This window comes from Aplysia californica, unplaced genomic scaffold, assembly GCF_000002075.1.
Source record: "Aplysia californica isolate F4 #8 unplaced genomic scaffold, AplCal3.0 scaffold00245, whole genome shotgun sequence".
In the NCBI taxonomy this organism is placed as follows: Eukaryota; Metazoa; Mollusca; class Gastropoda; order Aplysiida; family Aplysiidae; genus Aplysia; species Aplysia californica.
This window is the reverse complement of record NW_004797515.1, coordinates 837130-839583: the sequence shown is the minus strand read 5'-3', so window position 1 is coordinate 839583 and position 2454 is coordinate 837130. Positions and strand designations below refer to the sequence as shown.

The following is a 2454-nucleotide window of genomic DNA, read 5'->3' as shown; positions in this document are numbered from 1 at the left end:
ACCTGCACGTCCCCTCGACATCCTTAGGATACCAGACGAAGGAAAAAGTAAGTAAAAGTGAAGTAACACAGCGACAAAAAAGCTGAATGAAAGATGAACAATAGACATGCATTCATAAGGAATATTGAGGCAGGAGAGGGCATTATTTAATACAACCTTCAGCACTGAAAAGCAAAAGACGTGTTTGAGAGTCAAAACTTTATGAACTCGGACACTTGGCAAGCCGTAGAGAACATATTAAAACACTGAAAGATGATGCAGCTTTAAAAATATCGTGCCCTTAAAGAAATGGTGGTGTCCATGTACAGGAATGTGATCACTTTTCCAAGACTGCCGTGCTAAATCAAAGTAGCTGTCACTCACGTCAGAATGTGTCACCGTCAGATGGCTAACTCTAAAGACAAGCCAAAATAGTAACTGTTGTAAATTAGATTTAGGGCAGTTATATACCTTGCTATTTTCCTTGTTTATGTACAATGCTTCTATATAATGTGCAGTATTCTTCTTTAGATGGTAGCTTTATAAACAGTAGCTTTATTTTTTTCTGAAACAGACCTCGACTATTGGATTATATACAAGCTAAATTGGTCCCACTCACTTGAATGACAAAATCACCCCCACCCTCTCTCTCGCCCTTTCTTCAACTGAAACCGTCAATTCGTCGTTTCCAAATTAAAAATGATAAGTCTGCTCCTATATTGGGCGTACAATTGTATTGCATTATGCCCCCCCCCCCCACCTACCGTCCATGTCGAAGTGTCCCCAGTATTTGCTGAACTCATCCAACTCCATCGTGCTGTCGGGGCCGGCATAGCTTCGGAACAGTCGATCCAAGCTCAAGCTATGCACGCTGAAAACACACAGTTATGGTAACAGACATTTCTTTCTGTAGTGTGGCAACAGTAATAAGGTGAATGGGATAGTTAATGTAGGCCCATATTTTCATATGAAAACTATCATTTGTATGACAACAGTGGGAATCAAAAGGGGGGGGGGGGTTGCAGATTGTTCCAGAAAGTGTTTATGCTGATTGTGAATTTTAAATTGAGTTGGGTAGGTGTTGGCTTAGTTTGAAACAAAGATAGTCTTTTTAGTGTTTCTGTTTAGGTGTGCAACGTTTGTAAATGGTCAATAGGTGTGGCCATTTGTAATTTGCCAAAGTGAATAGTTTTATATAAATTATAATACTTGCAACTTTGTCTCCTAGGTGTTAGTGATTATCAAGTTAAGAGAATCGTATTCATAGTAAGGACTGTAAGAATGTTTGAATGAGAAAGCTTATAGGTCGTTGCTTTTTCAAAAACCTAATATTGTTGATATATCAAACAGGCCCACTATTTCGAGATGGCTTGTTCACAATTTTAAGTCCTAATTCCCCAGTGGAACAAAAAGTAGATCTACATGACAAGAAAATGAGTCGTTTCAGAGATTTGAAACACTGATGTTAGTTGGACTAAATTAGTTTTTCCCTTTTCGCTGTAAAAAAAAAGAATATTTTAATGAGCACCACAATGTTGGATGAATAATATAATATGGACCTTACAAATGAAAGATGTCTTATTTTGAATGTAGTTGTTAAAGACATGCACATGTCTAATGATGTCAATTTCCACCCATTCGCATTTATTATGCTTTTAACATATTATTAATTATTAATGTCTTTGTCCAAATTATGCATCCATTATGTCGTCGGGCGAACGCTACCCGCCTTGTCGAGTGTAGCACTAAGAATAACGCAGTTGATATGCTTAGACGCAGAGGCTAACTATTCATCAAAGACAGGCAGTAATTGTAATATATTACATTCTTATATATTGTTATATAGTGCAACCTTGGAAAGAACAGAAAGGGCAGGGTCTTCAACCTGGTCTTTTTCACTCGTAAAAGGGAGCTTTAACTATGAAAAGATGCTATGAATTCATATCTTCCATGACTGCATTATTTCCCATGTTTGAAATAAACCAAAACAAAACTACGTTGGAACAAAATTGATAGAGTTGAATCATAACCGTGTAACTTTACCAGAGCGTGAGTGAAGCTGCTATCAAGAAAACAGTCCTCATTGTCACGAAGCAGGAGACCCTCTTTTTCTTTGATGAAAAGTGTAAATATATGATATACGCAGAGCCACAAATATTTAAAGTGGATACTGCGTCTATAGTAGAGATTAACCCATTTCTTACCTAATTTTTGTAATAATCAGTTTCATCTTTAATGGGTAAGATCCCATTCCAGTAACAAAGTGAGAAGCATTATATTTTCCCAAATGTCCCTTTTATCCTTACAGATGATGTTCTTGTGAATTTTCTATTGGATAAAATAACGCACATATATAAGACAGCTTGTTTTATTGCATCATTTGTGACCTTTTACTAAGACGGGCATCTTAAAACTTGAAATTATGAAGTAGGTTTCAAAGTGTAATTTAACTAAGTGGCACAACAATGTGTTTTT

At 36.6% G+C, this 2454-nt stretch overlaps 1 protein-coding gene across 1 annotated transcript in view; it reads right to left on the bottom strand.

The window, feature by feature from the left end:
• Positions 1–2454, bottom strand: part of LOC101854804 — a 7180-nt gene extending 4726 nt beyond the window's left edge. The window contains exons 1-2 of the mRNA XM_005100375.3: positions 2023–2454; positions 744–850 (exon numbers count right to left, since the gene is read on the bottom strand). Coding sequence (XP_005100432.1) covers positions 744–850; positions 2023–2063 — 148 coding nt within the window. The 5' untranslated portion in view covers positions 2064–2454. The remainder of the gene's footprint in view (positions 1–743; positions 851–2022) is intronic.